General features: G+C 37.9%; 1 protein-coding gene across 3 annotated transcripts; it reads left to right on the top strand.

Annotated features, from left to right (window-relative positions):
- Positions 1-1,423: 1,423 nt before the first annotated feature.
- On the top strand, positions 1,424-23,731 carry ube2q1 (ubiquitin-conjugating enzyme E2Q family member 1). 3 transcript variants are annotated; one of them, XM_053500445.1, is made up of 14 exons: positions 1,424-1,519; positions 2,574-2,764; positions 7,389-7,493; positions 9,920-10,042; positions 10,134-10,190; positions 12,839-12,994; positions 15,791-15,875; positions 15,958-16,018; positions 16,107-16,197; positions 17,167-17,225; positions 17,488-17,536; positions 17,756-17,851; positions 19,422-19,488; positions 20,414-23,731. In XM_053500445.1, the coding sequence occupies exons 2-14, from the start codon at positions 2,606-2,608 to the stop codon at positions 20,443-20,445; spliced, it is 1,140 nt and encodes a 379-aa protein (XP_053356420.1). In that variant the 5' UTR covers positions 1,424-1,519; positions 2,574-2,605; the 3' UTR covers positions 20,446-23,731. The 3 variants fall into 3 exon arrangements, with proteins under 3 accessions (XP_053356420.1, XP_053356419.1, XP_053356421.1); XM_053500444.1 differs by lacking the exon at positions 1,424-1,519 and adding an exon at positions 2,198-2,281; XM_053500446.1 differs by lacking the exon at positions 1,424-1,519 and having other exon boundaries at positions 2,209-2,764; positions 12,839-12,979.
- The last annotated feature ends 1,887 nt before the right edge of the window (positions 23,732-25,618 follow it).

The raw sequence follows: 25,618 nt of genomic DNA, 5'->3' as shown, positions 1-25,618 counted from the left end.
GTATCTTCATTCATTCATCATTACACACACACACCAGGCAATTTCGGGAATGCCAATTATTTTATGTTAATTCTAAAGAAAATTCATGTTAAGCCTTTATTTGTCACACATACATTACTTACTCTTAAACTACACTGCTTAATGTGTATACGGTGTTGCAGGAACCTGAAGTCTATCCCAGAAGTCTTGGGGCACTAGGTGGGGTACACCCTGGACAAGATGCCAATCTATAACAGGGCACACACACATATGCACACTTAAACACTCATTCACACATGCATGTCTTTGAACTGTGTGAAAAAACTGGAGCACCCAGAAGAAACCCACCAATCACAAGGAGAACATGCACACAGACCCAGGGCGGGAACTGAACCCGGACCCTGGAGGTGCATGGCACCACTAAGACGTACCGCCACTTCCTTCACGTATCCCAGCATAAGGATCTTGCTCAAGGGCCCAACAATGGCAGCTTGGTGGAGCTAGGACAAAAACATCAGTGCCCTAACATTCTGATCAGCTGATTTACCCAGTCAGCGTGACTATGAAAGGAAACCGGAGTACTTGGAAGAAACCCACTAACCACAGGGAGAACATACAAGGTGGGAACTGAACTCTCGACCCTGATGGTGCGAGGCCACAATGCTACTACCCACTACACCACCGTGTACATTATGTTGTAAATAAAAAATACCAAATGAATTACAGTTAAACCATGGATTGTAAGCATAATTCAGTCTGAAAGTGTGCTTGTTATATCAAAGCACTTGTATATTTTCCAATAAGAAATAATAGAAGCTCCTATGATTCGTTCCACAACCCAAAAATATTCAAGATTTCACTGCACTGTATTTGGTTTCTGATGTTTTGGACATCATTTAAATTATTTAAATATGGCCAGGTGTCACTGCAAGACAAATAATAGAAAAGATTACACAGGGCCTCTAGGAGTTGAAGTGCCTCTAGGGCTCAAGGGAAACCCGTTGTTGTTGTTTTTTTTTTTTTTTGTAAAATATATGTACTATATTTACTATTTATTATTTGTTGCAAATACTCATGATTAAAGTAATAAAGGATCCAGAATAACTTGCTCAGTAGGGCATTGTTGAATCCTTAATAGCCACTTCCGTAATAAAGCACTGGTACTTAAATGAATGTTACAGTAGACAGCGTAATCATCAACTTTACTATGATCACAGGAAGTTTCATCATAGGCGTGTAAGTGCAGGAAGTTTTGTCATAGGCGTGTGAGTGCAGGTAGTTCTGTCACAGGCGTGTTTCACAGGCATTCTTCACTGAATGTCACAGTAGGCTGTGCCTTTATCATCTTTACATCAATATATGAGGCGTGCTGTACGGAAGGCAGTGTCACGTTTTTACCAAACGTAACAGTAGGCAGTTTTTTTTATAGAAAAATGCCACCTAAAAAAAACAATGCTGTGGGCAGGAAGTTTTAAGGGCTGACAAAACATTAGGGCAGTGTGAGGAGCGGCAGCGAGTTGACCGCACACTTCATTCAGAGGTAATGATAGGATGCAGGTCTCAGGATCTACCCCGCAGGTACCCTCTAGTAAAAAAATAAGTGCAATTATTGCTATGGTGATGATTGTGATAGTGCGTGTGAAAGGAGTCTCCAGTGTCAGTTTTGTAACAAAGTTCGGTTTGAGAAATGTCTAGATTAAACAGTTCTAAGAACAATTCTAGAATAGCTGAACTGATTCAATCAGTTGAGACTCAAGAGCTGATTTCAGAACTGTTTGTTTGCACACCGATGAACTTCTTGGACATCATGATCCAAAATGTGGCCAGCTAGGTGTCAATGCAAGAGAACAGGGCCTTTAGGATTTAAGGGGCCAAAAGAGCCAGGACCAGTGTGTGCTGATTTTATTCTACAGATAACATTTTTATTTGTTAAAAGGTTATGGATTATGTATACTATTAATTATTCTTCATGGCAAATACTTCTGATTAAAGTCACAAGGAAACCAGAATAACTTGCTAGACGCTACAGAGGACAGTAATGCATGGCTGAATCCACAATAGCTCCTTCCTCCCTACACGAAATCACTACATATGGTCTGAAATAATGCCTTGTATACCCTACGAAGTGTACTTTGTATTGACAAGCGCGCGATTTGCATCGCGGCCTCGGCTTTCCTTCGCTATGGGCGCGCGGAGTACGCTGGGAAATGCGCGTTCACGAGACGAACGGTCATCTTTAAACCCCAGAAAGAATCTTCTTCCGTTTAGCGCCACGACTCACAGCGAGAGAGCCACTGTTGGGGTATATTTTTTAACAGTTTATTCAACCAGGGCGTAAAAGGCAAGGGATAGTGGTTAGGTGACACATAATGGGTTTTTGATAAGCAAGAAACTGGGTGTTTGTTGGTTCTGTGACAGCAACAAAAACACTGAGGGGGAAAAACCCGAACGCACCAAGTCAAGGAAGGCGTTGTTATTAGCCTGCTAGCTAAGTTAGCTATCGTTAGCTTTCAAGGCTAAAATAACGCGTGTTTCTTTATTTGTTGCTGTCTTGCTCGTTTTTTCTTTCTGTTACGTGACTACATCGGGTCCAGTCTAGTGCTTTTTATCCGGAGATGAGCGCAAGATGTCGGTTTCGGGACTGAAGGCCGAGCTGAAGTTTCTCGAGTCCATTTTCGACACAAACCACGAACGCTTCAGGATCATCGACTGGAAGCCTGATGAGCTGAGTTGCCAGTTTAACGTGACCGGAGAGAAGCTTCTCATTATCCACTGCAATATCACGGTAAGAAACGCCAACCTCCTGGCGCATAAAAGAAAAGTTGGGTCGCATCCCAAATTACCCCCTGTTCCCTGTTTAGGCGCACTCTACAAAGCTTATCTTGACCTCCCTAATGAGTGCACTAAATATGGAACTGGACGCCATTTGTAGTCCGGCCTTTCAGGGCAGCAGACTAGAAGCTAACGTTAGCGAAGACTTTATTGATCCCGAAGGAAAATATTGTATTAGGTAGCAGTAAAAACGCCAGCTATAGAGTAATTTGCCATCCTGAAACAAATATAAAATTATTAAATTCCCTCACTTTATGTCGTGTTTTAAATAGCAACGTAAACAAATTACGTTAGCATGCTTAGCATGTCTAACATAACGTCATTAGCATAGAAGCGTCGATTGTTTGCAATCTAGACTTATTTTGCTTTTTCTGTTAAATTAAAAGAAGGAACGTTTAGCAGTTTGGCTAGTTTCATGGCGTTGGTTAGCGACGTAATTTGTTGTCGCTAGCGTTAGCAGCTTTGCTAACCTAGCTAGTTGTTGGCTTTCTTTTTTTTCTTGTTTTTTTAGTTATGCTAATAATGCTAATATTACATAATTTTTGATTGATTTGACTTCTCGTTTCAGTATTTTTGCAGTTAGAATAACTGAGTTGCTGTTGGGGGGGGTAATTACTAATTACACACCACATGATACTCTGTTAAAGCGCTTGAATTGATACCATATCGTTTCTATAGTAACGCCGTGCACAGGTACTTAATTGCCTTATTTAAAAAAATATATATATGTGTAATTATTGTAAAGTTTTTGTGAGGAGATGATTAGCACTCGTGGAAGGATTCTTCTTTGTCAAAGCGTTTTTGTAACAGTCAGGAGTGTAATAGTAATGTTCTGTGTCTGAGAAGTTTCTAGATTAAACCGTTTTAGAATAGTAGAACTGGTTCAATCGACTTTAGAGCTCTAAGTAAAAAATATATATACATATAAATTATCCTTGTCTGTTGCCTTACTTTTTGCACAGTGTCATGGGGTGTGAAACCTAATTCAGAAGACTTGGGGCAGGAGACGGGGTACACCCTGGACAGGGTGCCAATCCGTTGCAGGGTGTGGGGGCACACGCTATTTTTCATGCTCATTTACACTACAGGCAGTTTAGAACCACAAATCACACTAATCTGCATGCCTTTGGACAGTGGGAGAAAACCGGATTACCCTGAGGAAACCCACCAAGCACGGGGAAAACATGGCAAACTCCGTGCACACAGACACCGAGGTGGGCATTGAACCCTCGACCCTGGAGATGCAAGGTGGCAGTGCTACCCACTAGCCATTGTGCTGCAAATTATTTATTTTTAGAGTGGCTTCGTCTGCGTGCGGATCCCGACGCCCACGTGCTACCATTACATGTGAATTTTTCAGGAAAACCTCCGTTCAGGGTATATCCCGCCTTGTGCCCCAAGTCTGCTGGAAAAAAAAAAAAATATATATATATATATATATATATAAAAACCTATTTTTAAATCATAAGCAGTGCCAAGCAATATACTACAGGTATCCAATGTTTCCAAAGTAAGTAAATCAATTCCTGAAAGTTCCAAAAATGTCCCAAAATTTTGGACATATTTGCCTTATGAAACAGGCACTTCAGTACAGTTCATACATATAGTCCAACACATTCACCTTATGTAAACAAAGCACAATTATTGTCCTTTAGGTTAAAGTCTGCAATAAATAAAGAGCTGCAGAGTTTGAGAATGATTGAGTAAAAATGTAAAGATCTGTGGAGGAAATATTGAGTTCCATTGTCAGCTAAAATGACCCATTTCCCTGGCCTCTTTTGGAGAAGCTCTAGATCATCAAGGTGCAGGGATGTGGGTGTTTAAAAACTAAAAGAAAAGGAGAGCTCTTTCTGACCATGTAGCGTGGTTGTGTGATCATGTAACATAAACTACCTGGCCAAAAAAATAATAATAATAAATCAGAGGTGGGTTAAGACCTCTCAAATACATAATTAAGTGATTTGGAGATCAATTAAATGGTTTTCACACACATTGTGATGTCATGTTCCAAGATCAGTTCTTCGTCACATTTTCATTACTGCACAAGTGAAATTCTTTGTTCTTTGCATATACCAGCTTTGTTAGTAGACTCGGGTCAGAGCGCAGGATCGGCCATTTTATGGCGCCCCTGAAGCAAATAGGAATAAGGGCCTTACTCGGGGGCCTAACAGCGGTAACCTTGCAGTGCTGGGGCTTAAACCAATGGCCTTTCGATCAGCCTTAACACACTGAGCCATACAACTTGGTGGATTGGGAGTAAAAGTGTGTGCCCATTAAAAATAAACTCTCAATAGTGAGTCTAATCAGAAAAAGATTTAAATTACCTAGGGAGTATAAAGATTAGACCTCCCAATCTTTTAGAATGATAAGTTTTTCCAGGTTAAGAAGGGAAGAGCGTGAAGCGGTGCACCCATCATAGTGTCCACTGTACAAGCCTCTGGAGGTAGTGTTATGATCTGAGGTTGCTTCAATTACTCTGTTCTAGACACAGCAACATTATGTGGCAATAAAATAAAGTCAGCTGATGACCTGAATGTACTAAATGACCAAGTTACCACATCAAGTATTTTCTTATATGATGATGCAGGCATATTCTAGGACTCAAATTGTGAAACAGTGTTTCTGGAACATGGGAATCAACTTCGCACATGAGCTGGTCACTACGTTGTACATACTAATGAAAACTAAAGGCAGATAAACAAAATAAATAATTTGACCAGACATCGAATAAGGTTGTTTCTTGTAGTTTGAAACTTTTTTTTAAGTGCAGAAGTTTTCCCATCTCTGTAATGAGATGCATCATGAGGCCTCTTGTCAAATGTCGTAACTTTATACACTTGCAGCGTGTAGCTGTTGTAATCGATGGAAGTGATGTATTTTACATTATTATTGAAAAGGGATGAGTTTCTGGGTGGTAACTAATTTTGAATCACTGTTGTTTATTTTCCTACACCAGCACTCCCCAGGTGTATAAATATTACCACATAGCAACAACAGACCAGTCACACAGGTTTAGTAAATTGTTTTTGTTTAATTTAAGGGCAACTGAATGACTAATGAGGAATGAATGGGAAAAAAAGAATAATTTGATTATTTTTATCTGTTACAAACTTTGGAGTCAGTGTTTGAACGTAAATATACATTTTATGATATAGCATTGTATTGTTGGGTTAGGAATTCTCTCGATTGTAGCCATCAGCAGGTATCTTTATCCATGTTTTTTTTTTTTTTTTTTTTTTTTTTTTTTAAATATACAACCTTATGCAAAAGGGACTCGAATGTGGGATGTCTGAACTCAAAATTATGTTTACTTAGATGCCTCTATAAAAGTGTGCATAATGTTAGCAAAAAGTGAGCTAAGAAATAATAGTGGTCATGGACTTGCGTGTTTACTTTCTCAAGGTCAACTCTATGGTTAGGGTTATAGATTTAATCTATAAAAATAAGAGGTTCTGTCTGTACGTTGGTCAGAATCCGCTCTTTGTATGATATCTTTACGTTTTAATACAATGGAGAACCCGAAACCAGTCTCAGAAATTTCTCTCGGTATTTCTGTACATCTGTCTAGCTAATTTTGACACAGCATTACACAGTACTGGCTGGACAGAATTTAATGAAACTTTTCCAGTCCTTCAGTATATGTCCAGAGTTAAATCTGCGCCATAAATAAATTCAAAATGTTGAGTTTAAGTGAATTTATGAGCAGTTTTGTGCCAGACAACCTTAAAGCAGTTATTGCTTTATCAGACGAATATAACTTTTTGCTCTCAAAGTGGGCGTGGCTATGTGTGTGAGTCAACAGTGCCAGTCGGTGCGATAGTTTACCATAAATACACACAAACAAACGCGTGACACAGCATGGCTTACTTCAAAATACATATGTAACTTTTGAAAACTGAGTCTTCAAAGATGAATGGATAAATCATTGTATGTTTATTCTTTCTGTGGGGAGTTTAAAACCAGTTTCGAAATATGTTTCGAAACAGTGGTGCTAATTAAAGCATGTGGAACGGAGTTGTTAAAGCAAACATATCCACAGCAGTCTGAAGTAAGGGCAGGTAAAATAGCTAAACTGACAGTGTTAAGTGCTCAAATGAAAATGTTCAGTAAAAGTGATGTTACTTGTCATTTGCCAGGTTCAAAGTCTTTTGCCTTCAAAATTATTTGTTTTAGTCTTGAGGCATAGTTCTCCAGGACTTTTATGGCTGTCACTATATCTGAGCAGTAATCACACCGGTGATTAGTATGCTGATCATTCTGAGTAATTGGAGCGGACGAGAGTGGAAATAAGGTTGCTGCTGAGAGTGTTGTGTAACCGACCAATTGTTTAAACTGTTTCTTTAGAGACTTTGCAGTCTGTTCCCTTTTCATTAGTCTAATTTATGTCATTTAATTAAATAAGTAGAAATGAGCGGTGTCTTAAGACTTTTTTACATTACTGTATAATGTATATCTGATTTTAGGTGTTATTGTTAATTTAGTTAAGATTCTGTAGAATAATTGAATGCGAAACTGAACATATTATTGTTCTTATTTTTAAGATGTTGTGCGGTACTAATCTCTAATCTGTTTGGCAGGAATCCTATCCATCAACGCCTCCGTTATGGTTTGTGGACTCCGATGACCCAAGTCTGACCCAAATATTGGAACGTCTGGAGGATGTAAGAAAAGGCAATACGCTGGTAAGAGTCTTTGATTTATTGTTGCATATAAACGTACAGTAAGGGGAGATGTTTTTTCTGGTGTCAGAGTGCAGGGTCAGGCGTGAGCCGACGTCACTGGAAAGTTGCCGCTTTAGTTTCAGAATGATTCTCCTCCTGAGAGAGACTTCTGTGCAAGTTTTGATTTTTTTATTATTATTTTAATTCCACTCTTAGGTTTCAAAAGGTAGCAGGTCCCCATGATGATGCCCAGAGCTGTGCGTTTAAATTGATTATGCGAGTTAATTGAGCTTTTGTTTGTTGATTTAGTCGATCAAATCATTTTAGATTCATGAGTTTCTCAATAATATACCACACCTTTTGCAGAAAATGAAAACCGTTTGTATTTTTCGAAAATGAATGTGTTTTGCCTGGCGTCTTCCATCTTTTAAATTTATCGAAGGTTGTAGAAATACAGGCTTGGAGTGTTAAACAGAAGATTGGCAAGGGAAAAAATGTATAAAACCACATTTACAGACAAGTTACAGAGCATTTTAATATTTACCAAATAAGTTTCTTAGTATTGTTCTTGCAAATAAATGCAGCTGTTGGAATGGATTGGTATTGCCAGCGATGACCTGGTAGATGTTATAATGATACCTAGGGGTCAATTAGATTAGCATCATGATTGTGGTGTGTGTGTGTGTGTGTGTGTGTGTCATATATATATATATATATATATATATATATATATATATATATTGGTGATATATATATATATATATATATATATATATATATATATATATATATATATAATTTTTTTTAAATAAAACATTTTTTTATTGGGTATAATTATTTTTAGGTTTTATTAGAATTTTAAATACATTTATAATAATTTGGTCCTATTACCAAGATGCTGTGCCAATTTGTAAATAGTTTAGAGCACCACCTATAGTGTTTAAGACGAACTACAAATTATTACCCACCTAAAATGCAAACATAAAATGATTTATTTATTTATTTATTTTTTTTTATATAAACAGATTTTGCAGTCTATTTGGTGATGTCACACAAAAAGAATTGCAATACTTCACTGAAATGCATTTTTCCACCATCTATTGTAAACACCAGTGCTAAGAAATCAAACGGAAACGAAAATCCAGACCCCAAGATTAAAATCAAATCCACAGTCTAGCTATGATTCACAGCTCTAATGCTGAGTTCAGACTGGTTTGTTTTATCATCTGTGGGGGCTTAAAATCAATGCCCTTAATTAACACACTGGATGTGGATTAAATTAGTCGTAAATCACTCTCAGAAGTAGTTACACACCCAAAAAGAAATGTGGTCAGGATTTATGTCCACATGTGCACATGGATGCTTCATGTTATGTTAACAACAGGCTAGCAAATGTTAGTGTTCATACGTTAATCATGTATTTACTTTTTCAGGAACACAATGTGCAATCAGTGTCATATTTGTTAAAAAATATAAAAAATTGTATCCAGCCTTGATTTTTTCATACATTTGTATTTAATGAGCCAAGATATCCTCAGCAAAATGTGATGGCCCCCTATAAAAAGACGACACGTTAAGAGTTGCGCGTTGTGAGCGAAGAGCTACATTACTGGAAGATAATTTTCAGTTCTTTGAGCTTTTTCATTAATTTAGTTTTGTGGATGTCACTAAATGTAAATCAGCTGTGCTGCAAACACTGTTGGGGAATTTGAGTCAGCGAACGCACGTGAGTACAAAGGAAACTAGATGGCATTAGTGGAAATCAAGCACAAGTTTGTAGTTTTAAAACATTTTTACACCGTGTGTGTAAGTGAGTAAATTTACAACAAAGCAAAGCTGTAAATTTGATCGCTGGCTTTGAAAACAGGAAAAAATACCCCCCCCCCCCCCCAAAGTGTGTGTGGTTTTCTGATTAATACGTGAACACCAGGCCGAACCACACCACAGCCTGACCTGGCACTGTGACTGTAACCACGAATTTGCTAACTGATTCAGTATTCAGTTTCCCGGGGCTACACTCATAACACACAGTATGATGCCAAGCTGTGAGAAATAAGTGTGTGAACTAAACAGGAAGATTACAAGAGACCAAAACTAGCAAATGTTGTTGCAATCAGACTCTTTTGTGACAATTTAAACCCCCCACATTTTTAGAGTTTGTGTTTTTAATTCTGTTTAAGAGCCAAAAAACTGAGAAGCTATTTCGACCGCTTCAGAACTCGGTTATAATCTCGGCGTATTTCCGACAGATAGTGTTTCTTGTTCGAATGAACGCTCGGTGTGTCTTGGTGCAATTCTGCTAAGACTAATGATTGTTACAATGATGTTTTTTTTTTCTTTCATTTTCCAATAACAGCTTGTTTTATTTAGTACATAAGGCATCGTGACTGTTTTTTTATTTTTTTGACTAACAGTCAGGGTGAATTGTATCTTTTTGTGCATGTCAGCTCCTGCAGCAGCTGAAGAGGCTGATCTGTGACCTGTGTAGGCTGTATAATCTACCTCAGCATCCCGATGTGGAGATGCTGGATCAGCCTCTTCCCACTGGCCCGGTCAACCAAGAAAGAAAGGTACACAAGTCTGACTAAGAATCTGACAGATTAAAGTGGCTCTTGGGTTTGTCTTTGTCTTGGTTAAATTTATTTTTGTTTATTTATGCAGCATGGTACTACAGATGAAGTAACTTCAGAGGAAGAAGAGGAAGAGGACATGGGAGAGGTACCATTTTATTTTAATTAAAAAAAAGGTACTATCTATCAAAAAGATAATTTGAATAGAATTTGTACAAATACCTGGAAAGGTATATAGAATACAAAAACAAAACAAAGGCAAAGGTCTGTAAAGTGAATGAGAAAACTCATTTGGAAAATTGACTTCCTGTGTAATCTTGTGTAAAGCATATTTAAAGGTGTGGTAGTTGATTTTTGTTTGTACAAATCACAGCTATTCACTGAAGGGTCTGTGTGCGTGTCAGATAGGGGCTGGGCGAATCAATGCTCTGTCTGAAATTAAATGGGATTTTAACCGTTCAAGTAATAGGATCTAAAAAAAAATTTTGTCAAGGTCAGTGTTGATATTGTGGCGGGCAAAAACAAATCAAGCAGTGCAATGGAAAACGGGGGTAGCTCAGTGATTAAGGTGCTGGATCAGAAGGTCCCTGATTCAAACTCCAGTACCACCAATTTGCATTACTTTGAAATGTAGAACAAAAATCATTAGTTCGTCTCTAAATTCAACAGATGGCACTGTACATATGAGCATGCAACTGAAATACTTAATAAACGCGATATTTAATCTTTGTTTCACGCCATTCACTGTAACACAATTTTAGTCAATTGCAAAATTCAACAAATGCCGCTTTTTTTATTCCCTTTTTTTAAAGCAAGCTTGAGTGTGCAATTAAATTCTATGTGAACAATGTCACGAGCACTGTGAAGCTAAAATAAGTTAAATTGTGGAGCTGAAATCAATCGGCGAGGAACAACTGTAGCACGATCAGAGTATGACATCACTGTATCCATCATCTCACAGTCATTAGTGTGGCAAAAGTACAGACTCAACGTACAAGCACCGTCTGTGACAGAGAATCACCACCCCACAGTCTCTACCCCTGAGTCACTATGAGGTAACAGTATAGGTTCGGTGCATAACAAGTTGAGAGTCTGCAGTCAGCAACGCATCAGCGCTGTGTCCAATGACATGCGCGCACAAACACAAAGAGCAGGCTGATACAGAGAGAGAAGAAAAAAAAATTTAACCTCTCTGAGACTTGCGTTTGCTCTACACGCGCATACAGACATGAAATATGTTTTACACACGAGCGTGGACAGTGTTATAGTAAAGAGTACACAAACGTGCACATATGTTTAATTATACCAGTAAGAGACGCGCAATAAGACCCAGCAGGGTAGGGGATTCCCCACAATTCTGCAGCGCAAGAGAGCAAAACCGTTGGCTCACGTAACGCTCGGCGTCAAAACAAGAAGCACATGTTACTTGATACTCATAAACCAAGACTTGCTTGTTTTCCAGGTTAAAATTGATGAAAAATCTTTACTCGTCTTGCGGAACACTCGCAAACCGCGTTACTCATAATCCGAGGTTTGACTATATTATTATTATTTTAATTTTTTTCCCACTACCCTTTAAATCCCTTATATCTAGAACATAATATTATATTTGTTCATATAAATTAGTTTAATGTTTAATATGTATCTGTCATAAAATAGCCTGTTAAACTGATATGGCAATAAACAAACAATAATACAAACAAACCAGCAAAGTGTAGGTTCCATGTATCCATAAAAACAAAATGTAACATCATGCAGTGTATTACCTTTGCTTAAACAGTTTGTGAAATAGCATGTGTTATGCAAACGAATGCAACAACAAAATAGTTTAAATTAGCTTTTCATCAGAAGTAGTGATGCACCTTTTTCTTTGTGGTTTTTCATTTAGGGTTATAGACCACTCTAGTTGAATTCCCTTTGAACGATTGTTGTGTAATGACTGAAGCAGAATTCCCTGATAACTCAACAGTAGCAAGTAAAAGTTGTAGTTAATTCCAAGATTCAACAGATGGCGTTGTACATTTTTTAAATCGCGCTTATGAGTGTGCAATTAAATTCCATGTAAACTTATTGGCGGGCTCCTCTTATTAAAACATAAATGGAGAAGTAAGTGAATGTTTGGTTATTGTTCATTATTAGTGATTACTTGATTGTTGATGTGTTTGACTGGCGGTTAAGAAATATGTGCTAAATTTGGAACTTTGGTGTAGGTTGTATCACACTTAAAGGTCACTTAATATCTGGCTGTTATTAGGGCCTAAGCACTATGACATCAGCCCTATGTTGTGATAGTATGTAAAGGGCCCTATTTTTTTACTAAATCTGGCTTAACATGCTCAAAAACTCATGAAAATTGGCGGACAGGTTGAAATCTCCTGCCATAAGGATGCCTGAGAATCTTTGTGCTCTGGGTGTGGCTTGGAGCCCTCACACGAGATTTTGCTGCATAACTCGTACATGCATGCGAAACGAGCGATTTTTGATTTGTCAAACAGGTCAGCTGTGACAATGACTTTAAAGCTAAAAAGTGGTTGATAATTTTCTGCGGGACATTACATTGAGTGACGTCATAGTGTTATGCTTTTTCACAGCATCTGGAGCTTTTTCAAGGTCTAAACATAAAATTCCCCCTTTTCTAAAATGTTAATAATGTTATTGAGATATCCCCTTTAAATGCATGTGCCCGCTGTCTTTCTGGTGTACACGGGTGGTGATGGCACAGGATGCTTGGGCAGGATAGTTGTTCCTGTTCAGAGTATTGAGCTCAGTTTGGTGTGTATGTGTGTGTCTCATTAGGACATAGAGGAGCTCGATCACTACGAGATGAAAGAGGAGGAGCCGGTAGACGGAAAGAAGTCCGAGGATGACGGCATAGAGAAAGAGAACCTGGCTATCCTCGAGAAGATTCGCAAAAACCAGAGGCAGGACCACTTGAACGTAAGTGCTCATTCGGTAAGGTGACCTTTTTTTTTTCCTGCTTTGCGGGTTAACGGGGATATTAAACTGTGGCATGTTTGTGATGTATTGTATAGCAAGTCCAGCGATGCTGATTCTGATACTGAGATTTATGTTAAAAGCATGTTCACAATAGCTATAGCAGACGTTGCCAACATCTAGAATGGATTTTCCTTAACATCGATTTCCTTCCCCAGCACATTTCATTTAGTAACAATATTGAACTGTTTCTTTATTTAACAGTGCATTTTTTTTGCAGGCCGAGTCAAACATGCATGGAAAATGGAGCGTGTGCTCTTTGTCATGCCTTTAAGCAAAAAAAAAAAAGAGCAGACTGTTTATATTTAAACTGCAATGTATCATGCTAAACATTTTTACTGTGAATATTATAGCAATATTTAATTAAATAATGCTGAATAACACGAAGGCCATTCATGCACTTTCTGAGCACTTAATCCAGATGAGTAGATAACTAAAAGGTTTTTTAAAAAGTTTTTTTTTTTATAATCCAGACTCTTTTTAGAGTCTCATTTAATTTGACCCAATGGTTCACAACAGACTCTGCTGACAAAATGAAGATGTGACCCATTCTTGCAATTTAGGTTAGCCCGAAGTAATTAAGGCTTATTTACACATGCATCTCTCACACATTGACACACGATGAAAATCGATTGCAGAAGCAATTACGGTTATAATAAAATCTGCAACGCTGCACAGAAGGAAATAGATAGTGGATTATGTAAAGGAACAAAAATATATAAATTAAATAAACTATAATAAACTGCTTTTTTTCTTAGGCTCTAACCAGCAAACAGGACCGTGGGAGTTATTTGACTGAGACTAAATTTTATGTTCCTCAGTTACTCTACTGTAATTATGGGTTAGGAATGAACACGAGTAGCTGATTAAAAGTTAAATATAAATGTGAGTGCATTTGAATTACAGTTGAAAAATTTTTTTTTTATAATTTTTGACGACTTCTTGCAAGCACATTGCATGAGGCATTTTTTTTTTCTCAATCAAGTTAGGGCAGTCAAAATGCAAAAATAAATAAAATACTATGTGGAAAAGCCAGTTTATTTATTCGGAAAGGATGTGGCATGTGAAAGGTTACTTTCACTTCATGCCAGCTTTACCCAGGTGAAAAATAGCTTTGTGAGTTCAGGAGCCTCGGGTTTATAAAATAAATGTGGGTGGGACTGTGGTTTCTTTGACCAGTAAAAAAATTTTTTTTTTTTTTTTTAGCAGAGCTGGTTTTTATCAAGTAGGCGTTTATGCACGCTCGCCTCACTGTTTTCTTGCTGGTTTGTCCACCGTCATGTGCTAGCGGATTTTTCTCGTGGGTAAAATTCAGGTTAGCAGTATATATTATCTTTTGCTTACTGAAAAAGAACTGCAGAGAAATTTAGTTTTGTGGTTTGTAGTCAATGGGTCCTGGAATCTGAATGCTGTATGAACTCCAATTATTGAGTTATAATACAAGTCCAGGCATGTTGATTGTACAATAACCTTTACACTGCTTTGGTCAACATTTTAGCTCTTTTACGTCACAATGAACCGATGGAATCTAACGAGTGAGATTTCTTGCATAGATGATTTCATCTTCTTTATGTTTGTTTTAAAAAGGTAGAAGAAATTTAGAGTTATGTAGGTCACTTGTTTTAATTTTTTTTATTTAAGCAATATCACAAAAGAGAGAGAGGGTGACAGCACAACCTCGAGTGTGATATTGCTTTATACAACACTTGTACTGATTGGTTTGTTCCCTTGTTTAACCAGTTATTCTTGCTTCATCACACATGTGGTGACCGATAGTTAAAAGGGTGAAAGAAGTTTAAAATTCTTACATGTAGCCAGAAGGTGAGGAGAATAAACCATGGATGGGGTGGACAATTCTCTCTCTGTTATACCACTTATTCCGCTTAAGTACATCAGCTACATTAACTTTCAGGGTTAATCCCAAATAGCGATAAATGGAAAGATAGTGAGCTTGAATGTACAGTTTCTTGTTCCACACACCAAGTAGGACCAATGGAGAGTAATTTGGGTTTTAGCCTTGTGTTACTTGTGCCATGTGGCAACTGACAGTTAATTAACAATTGTTAGAACACTTGTGACATGGAGCGATGCATCTCAGTTCTGTTACTTGGTCGAAACTAACTGTTGTATAATAGTACACATAAGGTAAACCAATAGTTTAAGCTATTGTCTAATAAAAAGTATTACACAGCTAAAAAAAAAGGAAAAAAAAGCAGTTTGTAGTTTTGGTGCATGTCCTGAATTCATGCTAAGTATAATGAGCCACAGTAGGTTTTGGAGGTGGAGTTTCATGTACATGGGTGGAGATGGAAAATAAAAATGTATTCGTATTCAACTCCACCCACTTAACAATCAGGGATTTCCCATACACGCATCTTACCATATGTCGTTTTTAATATTCCTGATGGTTAAGTAAGGCTGCATTTTGCTTTGTGTAATAATGGGTAATAGTAAGTGTGTGGGATTTGCAGCAATTTGTTTGGTAGGATTTTTTTTTTTTAACCTGTGATGTCATGGTTTATTCTTTTGCTTAACTGATCTAGCTTATGTTCAACATGAGGCCCTACATGGAGCAGGTTTGTTGAAAAGCGCTAAGAGCGCATTGCCGTAGTAACTCATAAGGTCGGATTCATCGATAAAAGATGCTTAGCTCTAAGTGTAATACAATCCTCTACTGGTTGTTTTAAATAGCGCACCATGAACCGATCTGTGGCTCTAACTCCGCTATGTCCCTGCCTGTGTTTTGTGTCGCAGGGAGCGGTCTCGGGCTCCGTCCAAGCCTCAGATCGTCTAATGAAGGAGCTTCGTGAGATTTATCGATCTCAGAGTTATAAATCAGGCAAGTCCTTTATGATGATGACTGTGTACAGGAGTACTGATCAACGAAGACCTGCAGCTTATGTATTGCTTTTGTCCTACAGGTATCTATTCCGTGGAGCTCGTTAACGATAGCCTATACGAGTGGCACGTCAAACTAAGAACGTGAGGATCTTTTTCTGCACATTCAGCATGTTTTAATATGATCTTTGTGCGAGGGCGACACTCATTTGCTACGTTTCTATCCGAGCAGAGTCGATCCAGACAGCCCTCTGCACAGTGACCTTCAAGTGCTGAAAGAGAAGGAGGGCATGGATTACATCCTTCTCAATTTCTCCTACAAAGTAAGTCTTTTTTTTCTGTACTCACCGAGAGTCATCAGTACACTGTGTGTGCAGAGAAGAAAGCAACAACAAAAACAGAACAACACGAAACTGCAAGGATTCCAACCCACTCACCATCTGATCCGTTTCTCTGCTATTTCTCTATTAGCTGCTGTTCTTCACTAGTCTAAAGTAACTGAACCCCAAAAGCCATTAACACGCACACAAAGAAAATCAACCGTATCTATAAATTTTGTTCAGTTAAAGTAAAAAACACAATACAAGACTACAAAGGACGGTTCAGACTGCTAAACAGGATATCGGTGCTCCCCTGCTCACTCTTTAAGAGCAGAGTGAGAAAAAGGGCTTAGAAAATCACTTTTGAACCTTTGCCGTCTGGTCAGCGCTACAGAGCGGTCTGCCTCACGAAAAGTTAAATGTTCTTCTCACTGTGCAATAAAAATATGTGCAATATTAAGATATGCAATAGGTGCAATACTGTTTTCCACATTCTCTGTCGAATGCACAGATGTCGAATGTAGTGCCTCGCAAATTAAGGCCACTTAGAATGTAACGCAAAATTTTAATAGAAAGCTAGAAATGGCCGTTTTAAATAGAAATTCACATTCTATATCCGTAATTTACATATTGTAAGTAGTGATGCATAAAAAAAAAAATTGCTGCCCGTTCCTTTGGTTTTTATGAGCCAAGTTGATGAGAAAAATCATGTGCTGTTACACCCCTTGTGGGTCCAAAAGAAGAAAAGTAGCTATGCTTTCTTGGTGGGAGGGTCATCTCTCATCTGTCAATCACAGACACAGTACTAAACTCATAAAAGTGCACCGACAGACGGTTAACGCTTCGGTGCAAGCGCCTTATGACCTCCTGTGAGGCTGCCAGAGCCTCAGTTTAATACCATTAGATCATCTGGCTTAATGCAGTTAATTGTGGACAGACACCTAAGTATATATATATTTTTTTTTTCCACAGGACAACTTTCCCTTTGATCCACCATTTGTACGTGTAGTTTCTCCCGTGCTGTCTGGAGGGTGAGGAACTCCAATTGTCTTTCACTTACATAATTTTAACTTGTGTTGGCATGGGTGTTGCTGTTAAGGAAAGGTGTGGTTTTCCTGTCTTAGGAAAGACTTAAAGTACAACTAGTATAAATTGGTTTGTTTAAAAAAAAATATATTTTAATCTTGCAGTGTATGGCATGTGGTAATATTATATGCACATCTGTGAACTCTGTAAACTCATGAATCAAGTATGAGTTTTCTTAGTTTTTTTTTTTTTTTTCTTTTGCTTTAGTTATGTCCTTGGAGGAGGGGCCCTGTGCATGGAACTACTCACCAAGCAGGTATGTTATTCCTTAAAGTTCCAGCTTCACTTATCATTGTTGCACATAGAGGGGGGATTCATGTCCTTTACCTGACCCGAGTTTGTGTACCTTATCGCACTGCCTTCCTCACAGGCCTGTTTCATTTACCTTCTTAATGACTAGATTTACTTAACAATGTCATCTGATAGTGTCACCACTTCACCTGAGAGCTGATCATTTGTTGCATGTCTACTACAGGGCTGGAGCAGTGCCTATTCCATCGAGTCTGTCATCATGCAGATTAATGCCACTTTAGTTAAAGGAAAAGCCAGAGTGCAATTTGGAGCCAATAAGGTAGCTATATCTCACATTTCACCGCATACAGATATTGAAGTCTGGAGCTTATTGTTCAGCTACACTGCTAGAACAAACTTCCACAACAATAAATGGTTAAAATGTACACTGTCTGGTGGAGGGGGGGGGGAGCCGCACACTAAAGTTCTGTTCAAGCTTTGATTGTGATGAGCAATGCATGTGTAAAAATTATTCCTCGTGCTCCCAGAGCCACTTTTTCATAGTTAAAGTCTATAAATATGGGCATCCCATCAGGAAAGAAAAACTTTTTTAGGTCATCAGCTGAGTGGCTATTTTGTATGATGGATGCGTTTCTTTGTGCAATTATTTTCTTCCCCTGATGCACTTATCGCTATGGAATAGGGCCAGTCCGGACTCAACAGACCACATGACCTTTGTCCAGTGCCCCAAAGTCCCCCCAACCTTTATGCTCCCTACCAAATTGAAGGCTTTTTTTTTTTAATGATTATAATTCTTTTTCTGGTCACACAGCTGTTTAGTCCTAACCCTGTAAGTTCCTGTTGCATTGTGTGTATGGAAATGCTCTTAATACTTTCACTATTAAACATAACTTTAAAAATTAAAATTAAATGATTTATTTAGACTATATTCCATCTACAGGTTTGAAAGTTTAGCGCTGTTCTTTCAGGTTTTAATAATGTGTTGGACATTCCAAATCTATATTTAATTGTTTTTTTTTTATAAAAAAGAAAATCTGTTATTAATTGTCAAATTGCTTTGGTTTAAAAGATGGAATTAAAGATGTGGTGTTATTGGAAAGCCATCAACTTCAGGGTGGTGGCAGTAACTCCACTTCACATAGTCTGCTTAATTGTTGATTGAAGCTGTGTGACTCGTCCTGGTGTCCCCCTTCTGGTTGGAGATCTCGTTGCATGGATGCCCTGTGTGGTCTGCCTGGGATGCGTGTGGTGACTGTGGATGATTCTATCTACAAATGGCTATTTTCTGAGGACTCGATAGTTCAGGACTAATTCCCTACAGTCTACCTGAGCCTCCAATAACAAACCAGACTCCATTTTAACTTGAACAAATCTCCTGTTATACTGAACTTCCAGTCTCACACAGTGAGATGCAGATCAATCCCTGCAGTCCGTTTTTTCACCCAAATAATGATGGGTTCCCTGTTGAGTCTGGTTTCTCTCAAGGTTTCTTCCTATTTCCGTCTTAGGGAGTTTTTCCTTGCCACTGTCGCCATTGCTTGGCTTGCTCATCAGGGACAGGCTTATAATTTTGAATAATACACAATCGCATCTCATACACACTTAAATAATTCTTTGATTGTGTAAAGCTGCTTTGCGACAATGTCAATTGTTAAAAGCGCTATACAAATAAAATTTTATTGATTAATTTCCTATAACAGCACGTCATGAAGTGTTTAATCCCAAATTAAATACAGAGCTCAAATGTCATGGAAAGTAAACATTTAGGGAAAATCTTTCTAGTCACATAGAATGTTTTTTGTTTGGTAGTTTTTTTTTTCTGAATTACTTGTTTATTTCTTCTATTTCCTGTGATGTCATTTTGATCCAGTGTCTGTTTTTCCTCCTAGAACCAATACAATCTTGCCAGAGCACAGCAGTCATACAAATCACTGGTGCAGATCCATGAAAAGAACGGTAACTTGTTGCTTTTATGTGATTTGAATCAGATGTTACTCTGTCTCCTTCAGGTTCAGATGAGTGTAAGCAGTGTGTTAGAATATAAATCCTGTAATGTAATTTGAAGTGTGTGTGGTTTTTCTGTAATATGTTTTCTGTTAGGCTGAGCAGGATGATCAAATTAGTATTAGTTGTGAATGTCTTAAAATTGTTAAAGCAGTTATTATTTTAGTGTCGTCCATTTGCTTTGGATGAAATGGTTTGTTTACTGTATTTTAGTGACACCAAGCAGGGAACGTAAAGTTACTTCCCACATTTAAGAAAATATTACAAACCAAGATGATGATGATTTTAAATGTTGAGTTCATTGTGCACTTTTACACCTTACATATGATACCCAAAGCAGCCTTGAATACTCGCTATGATTCAGGTCTAATTAATATTTGTGCAAGGTGCAAATACTTTATTTCTGTTTATTAATTTATTACATCTGAAACATGAATTTGGTTTCTACCAGCCAACAGGAGCCAACAGCATGGAAAGAGTAATTAAATTAATGCTCCTCTTGGGTAAAAATTCATAATTTCAGCATGAGTTTCCTCAAGTACAAGAAAAAAAAAAAAATACTCGTACTTTAGGTGCGTTTCATGACGTCTTGTAGTGCAGCCATGTATATGCAGCAGTGAATTAGGATTTAGGATAGACTATATTGCGCTTTACGTAGCTCTTGCTTCTAAGGGTTTCTTATAACTGCTTCAGAGTGTATAATCTGCCTGTACATTGCCATGCGGGATTTTGAGCGCGCTTGTCATATTTTGTTTGCACATTACAGGCAGACATTGTTTTGATGTAGATATGTTCTAATGTTTCTCTTTGTCTTGAACGTTTCCAGACCAGTTTGTTTAGTTTCTCAATGTCGTTTGTATGACTTTGATCCTTGCAGGCTGGTACACACCACCCAAAGAAGACGGATAAGACGGAAAAACATCTGTTCATTCAAAGCAAGGACAGACTACATTGGAGTCAACAGCTGTTTTTCTTTCATGTTTTTCCCCTCCCCTTTCTATCTTTTTTTTTTGTTTTGTTGTTGTTTTTCACCCTTTCATCGCCTTGCTAGTCGGAGATTCATCACGTCTGGATTAAAGACTTGTGAACCAAGCCAGCTTGGAGAGTTAACGGGTAAAGCATACTCCTCTTAGCGCATCCCCTGTACTACGCGTCACCGCTCATTCTGTCCCGCTAGTTCTCCGCTCTTCCTGCTTTCTCTTTGGCTGTTTTGGTTGGCAGAGCAAAATTTGACACGGCAGAGTTTTTTTTGAGCGATGCCCCATGAGCTGCCGCTTCACGGACAGACGTCTTACGACCGGAGTCATCCTGCGCATCAATGCCAAGGTTTCTAATAAATAACAAACTTTTGGACATCAGCGCTCACCCAAGCCTCCCTTATTACTTTAAGACTTTTCAAACCTGAACATAATGGAGAAGGAGACTAGGGGGAGACATTAGGTTTGCCTGGATGAGACTCAAGCGATTGATGCGTCATGAAGAATCCACTTTTTTTTTTCCCTTTTTTTAAATAAATAAAGCGATGGAGGTTCAATTTCATCACGACTCCATCCTGTCAGTCTCTCCTGAGCTTTTTTTTCGCCCCCTTTGGAAAGTCTGACACGTTCACTGTAAAGTCATCGAAAGGATTTTCACCTGCAAGTAAACTTCTAAAAGACAAAAATACGCAGAGATTGAACTTTTGAATTTCAAACTTAAAAACATGCCTGCGTGGCTGTGCATTGTCATCCTTGAAGATTTATCTCGCAAACAGAACAAGGATAAATTACTTAATGGATATCTTCATTTTGACAAAAAGGAATATTTTAAACATGTTTTATGTACACATTATGATGACTACTGCTGTTTTTTTTTTTTTGTTTGTTTATTTTCTTTTGTTTTTTCTCCCCTTATGAGAAGTGATGTGTGGCTTTCGCTGTCTAACTGCAATTGTTGACCATTCCTCTTTAACCAGTGTGATTCCTGCTGTGTTTATTACATTGACATTGACGCCGTTATGTAAACCCTTTTTTTTTTTTTTTTTTTTTTTTTTGTTTCATGTAAAATCTGGCACATAGCAAGGTCGAAGTGTTAAGCAGTCAGTACAATTATGCAGCGTTTATTAACTAAAGCCACCAAATGATGAGAGTTATTTATGATGCCCTGTTCAATCTGTAACATGACCATTATTGCCTTAAAAAAAAAAAGGAAAGAAAAAAAAAAAAAGATTCCCTTTCTAACATCGCTGTACACAGTGTAGATGTGCCTAGATTACAGCTTGGCCTCAAATCTTTCTTCTGATCAGCTTCCTAATCTACACACAGTCAGTTGGTTCATGACCCGAGCCTTCATTATGTCTGCATAAGTTTTTTTTTTTTTTTTTTTTTTTCTTTTCTTTAAAGGGTCTCCTCCTTGACCAGAAATGTTGATCCAATTGGGCAATTTTCATCCTTTTCTGTTTTAAATGCCTTCCATATTATTGTCATTGTCGTTCAGTTATTATTCACATGCACCTTTAAATAGCTTATTGTTACTGTTGATCGGTGGCGTCTCAAATTAAATTTTTGGGTCAAAAAAGGGAGGATGTGATGTTAATGATTTCTGCAGCAATCTAAAATGGTAAGGGGATAATGTGTTGTCTGTATTTAAGGAAAAATCCACCCTGAATGACTTTTGAATTAACTTTGTGATTCTTAAATTTGTCCATGGTTTATATTCTAGTCAAATTCTAATGATTTTAGATTACACATCTTTCGATGGCATGTTGCACACTTTAACAATTTATGACCCACAGTGACCTTCTACGGTGTTGACAATGGTGCTTTGGGGGTTTATCCTCTCATTTCACCTTACAAGAGCCATGTGGCCGCGCTTTCGTCTCTGTCCAAAAAGAAAAATCTCTCAAACTGATGAGATTCTACAGCTTTCAAACTTTGAACTTCGTCGTTTCATAGATCAGTAATTCTTAGAGCCGTGTCACAAGGATTCAATAATCATATTAGCTGTTGTTTTTTTTGGTTTTGTTTTTTGCATTTGGGAACTTTTGCATCAACCATTTGCACAAATTTTTTTATTAATTCTACACTGGATTTCTCAATAGTCTGATTTGCTGAAAAATGGTGAGTAAGAAAGTGAACCTTTTTTTTTTTGCTTGTCGATTTACAATGGAGACGCAACAATGAGATCAGCGCAGCAGTAGACAACCACTGACCGGAATAAGAAAGAAAAAATTAGTAAATAAAAAGCACACCAGTAATAAGCACCTGACTCTTAGAGTATTTTAATAAAAACTCGTTTTATGTGTTTCAGGGTGGAATTTTCTTTCACATCTTGCATGATTGTTTTATATTTAGGAGAGTGAAGCCTCGATATAGAAGCTAAAGATCTGGCAACCCCTTATAATAAAGTCCAACTTGTTTTTTTGTTTTTTTTTTTGTTAGATTTTTCCTCCCCGCTATTTTAAATCTGATTCTTTCCCAGCGCTTTAGTGGTTTTATTATAAGCAAGAGCACGCTCGTATATCTTCAGCGTTAGTTTGGCACTCGTGTTGTGAATAATCCTGGGAAAAGCAGATGCCTACACTGTGTTTAGCAAAGCAAACGTTTTGTGGCTCTACACAATGTTTTTTGTTGAACGGTGGATTGGGTTGTAACGTCTCGCCGCAGTCTCTCGGGCATGTTTGCTCCTGTTCCCTGGGTGTGTCGGCGAGATCGAGAGCAGCAGGTGATGTGAAAACAATAAAGCCTCAATACAGCTAAAGCTGTTGGAGCTTCTTTTATTTGACAACTGACCCAAACTCCTGGAAGCCTCTCGTTTGCTTTAAAACATCAAATCGAACTGCATGTGTGCTCTCCAACAGTTAAGATAAAGAGGCCACGAGGGAATCATACTACAGTATGAACAGGGCATTTTGTTACAGAACCGTGTTATTTAACCCCAATGTCTCATGAAGAATATATGGAGAAAGGTATACAAACGCCCAGAGAGATTGATTTACCTTATCGTTAAGTGCAAGTCTTGTAGTGATTTGAATCTTAAACGCTCTGAGCAGTTCTGGTTGGTTTATGCTGGGGAAGGAAGGGGTTATGCACTGTTAGCATGCATTGATTTAATTTTTTTTTTTTCGTTTGTTTGTTTTCCATCGTGTAATTTTGACCTTGTACATACAATTTGTAAACTTGCATCAAGTTTATGAATAAAGAATTTTAAGAAATGCCCCCTCCCCCACTTTATTTCCTTTCTCTATATTGTATTTTCATCCACCAGGTGGCAGTAGGGTCTCATTTTAAGAGATCACTGCGTTGAAACCTTTTTATTTCTGTAATTGCACTTTTCCTTATTTACTGTCCTCATGTTTTAGATATTCCTTCAGAAAAAGTAAAAAAAAAGGAAATGGCTGGAATTAATTAGGGAAACTTACTAAAGTAAAACGAGACAAGCTTGCTTCCTGAAGCCTCCCTTTTAAATCACTTTATTTAATTTGCAGCGGTGATTGCGCACAACCAGTATCTTTAATCCAATCATTCCATGCCCAAGTCACATGCTGAAGTGTTGCTGTTTGACCCTAAACAAGATACTGCTCATCACGTAGCATCAGTCTTCCTTTTGTTTAATTTTGTGTCTTTGGTTCCCTTTATTGAATCCTTTATTTGTCAAGAAGTAGAGCATTTATACCACACATTCACATCAAGTTTAAAAAGTATCATGTATAACATGTGCTTCACATGTATATTCGATCTAACCTTTGCTTTCCTCTCAGGATGTTTTAAAATTTGGTACTTTAGTGATCGAGGATTGGATTTGTGATTTTTGGGTCATGTGCTGAAGGATGCGGGATCAAGGATGCATCAAATAGGATAGGGGTTCAGAAGTATCTAGTAAGTAATGCAGCAAAATCTTGTAAAAAGCAGGACCGGATACTTTTAGGGCTGTTATCTGTTCAAGCCAACTTGAAGAATTTTTTATTTTTATTTTTTTTTTAGCTATTTTCTAATCAAATGGGATATATGGCTGGTAAATGATTCCCTGATTGGAATACGATTACGAGCGGAATTTGAATGGGTTATGAATTATGTACAATGGTAGAGCTGGTAACATTGCCTCTTTGCAGGTCCGGGATTTTTGGTCCATCTTGATTTAGCATTTGTGGAGTTTTTCCAACTAATCAGCATTAACATTGAATACGGAAGTATTGTGAATATCATTATATTGTTACTATGGCATGTGTCAAGGGGTGGGATATATAAAGCCACTAGTGAACAAAGTTTAAGGTCTTGCAAGCTAAAAAGAATTGGTAAGCATAAAAGATTAGATTGACTTTCACGAGGGCCAAATTGTGATGGCTAGACGACTGTGTCAAATTTCACACTTGTCACGTTACGTTTCTTCTGCATGATCTAATGAACCAGAAACACACAGCTGGCCGAGAAACAACTGAGCAACCAACTGTCCGACTTGTGCTCAACTGATGAAGAAGAAGGACATTGTAACTGGTTGATGTTTGTTAAACGAAATGAATACAAGAATGAAAGAACACAACAATGTTAGCAGGTAGCTAGGTTATGAACTTGTAGTGATTTGCATAAGTATTTCCACAAGTTTTAAAATGTTAAAACGTACGTACATTTTGTGCTGGATTTCTGTCATGACGCAACACATTGCAAGTGTGTGTTCAGAAAGTGTTTCACACTAAAGCTTTTTCTTCAATTTTTGTAAAACCGTTGGAGAACCGTTGAGAAACATCATGCATGGAAGGCCAGGTCATCTCAGACCACCATGAACAAGGGACATATTAATATGGCCAATTTACCGAGTGACATGTTTTAGGAAGGTGGAAGAAAACCCATGTAAAACTTTATGCAGATGGTATCTTGGAGCAGTGAGGGAGCAACACTCTCTGCTCTACCACCAGTAGTACCACATAGTAACGTTCACCAAATTTGTAAATATTTGGACCTGCCTGATGTAACCCTGGTCTTTGTGAATCTGGTACAGTTCTTATATCTATGTTCCTTCTTCATCTTTGCAATAATCTTGCAGCTTACCTTGCAGTCATTTGCCCATCACTATTTTGCTGTGGTTGCCTCTGGCTCGCTCAAAAGAG

The sequence above is a fragment of the Clarias gariepinus genome, chromosome 7 (genome assembly GCF_024256425.1).
Source record: "Clarias gariepinus isolate MV-2021 ecotype Netherlands chromosome 7, CGAR_prim_01v2, whole genome shotgun sequence".
Classification (NCBI taxonomy): Eukaryota; Metazoa; Chordata; class Actinopteri; order Siluriformes; family Clariidae; genus Clarias; species Clarias gariepinus.
The sequence above is the reverse complement of the archived record's forward strand: the minus strand, read 5'-3'. Positions and strand labels throughout refer to the sequence as shown.